The following is a 315-nucleotide window of genomic DNA, read 5'->3' as shown; positions in this document are numbered from 1 at the left end:
TTTAGCCTTCTCTTCATCTTCCTTCCTTGTTCTCTTTAAGAAGATCACTTTCTCCTTGCTCTTCTCCTGCTAGATTCAGATCAGTTTCTTCGGGATTTCTACTAAATGAAGATCTCCACCTTGTAGGAAGTTCTTCTCATGAAATCTCTCTAAATCTCGCAGGACCCGCAAGCGATGAGGGACGCGGAATTGATTTAAAATTCGATCAGAAAGTCCGGGTGTCACTGGAGATAAGAAAAGAGCGAGACGGCGGAGAAACTCGGAGATACTATACAAAAGACTTGAGAAGGAAGACCTCCTTTTCTTCTTCTTTTG

The 315-nt window shown here is 42.5% G+C and overlaps 1 protein-coding gene across 1 annotated transcript; it reads right to left on the bottom strand.

The window, feature by feature from the left end:
• Positions 1–3: 3 nt before the first annotated feature.
• CSUI_007408 (trna ligases class i protein) lies at positions 4–307 on the bottom strand (the record flags this gene model as incomplete). The annotated part of the gene is made up of 1 exon (XM_068067554.1): positions 4–307. A coding segment is annotated over one exon (231 nt), but the record flags the coding sequence as incomplete, so codon positions are not given.
• Between the last annotated feature and the right edge of the window lie 8 nt (positions 308–315).

Source organism: Cystoisospora suis (assembly GCF_002600585.1).
Source record: "Cystoisospora suis strain Wien I chromosome Unknown contig_3914, whole genome shotgun sequence".
Taxonomy (NCBI): Eukaryota; Apicomplexa; class Conoidasida; order Eucoccidiorida; family Sarcocystidae; genus Cystoisospora; species Cystoisospora suis.
This window is presented reverse-complemented; position numbering and strand designations above follow the sequence as displayed.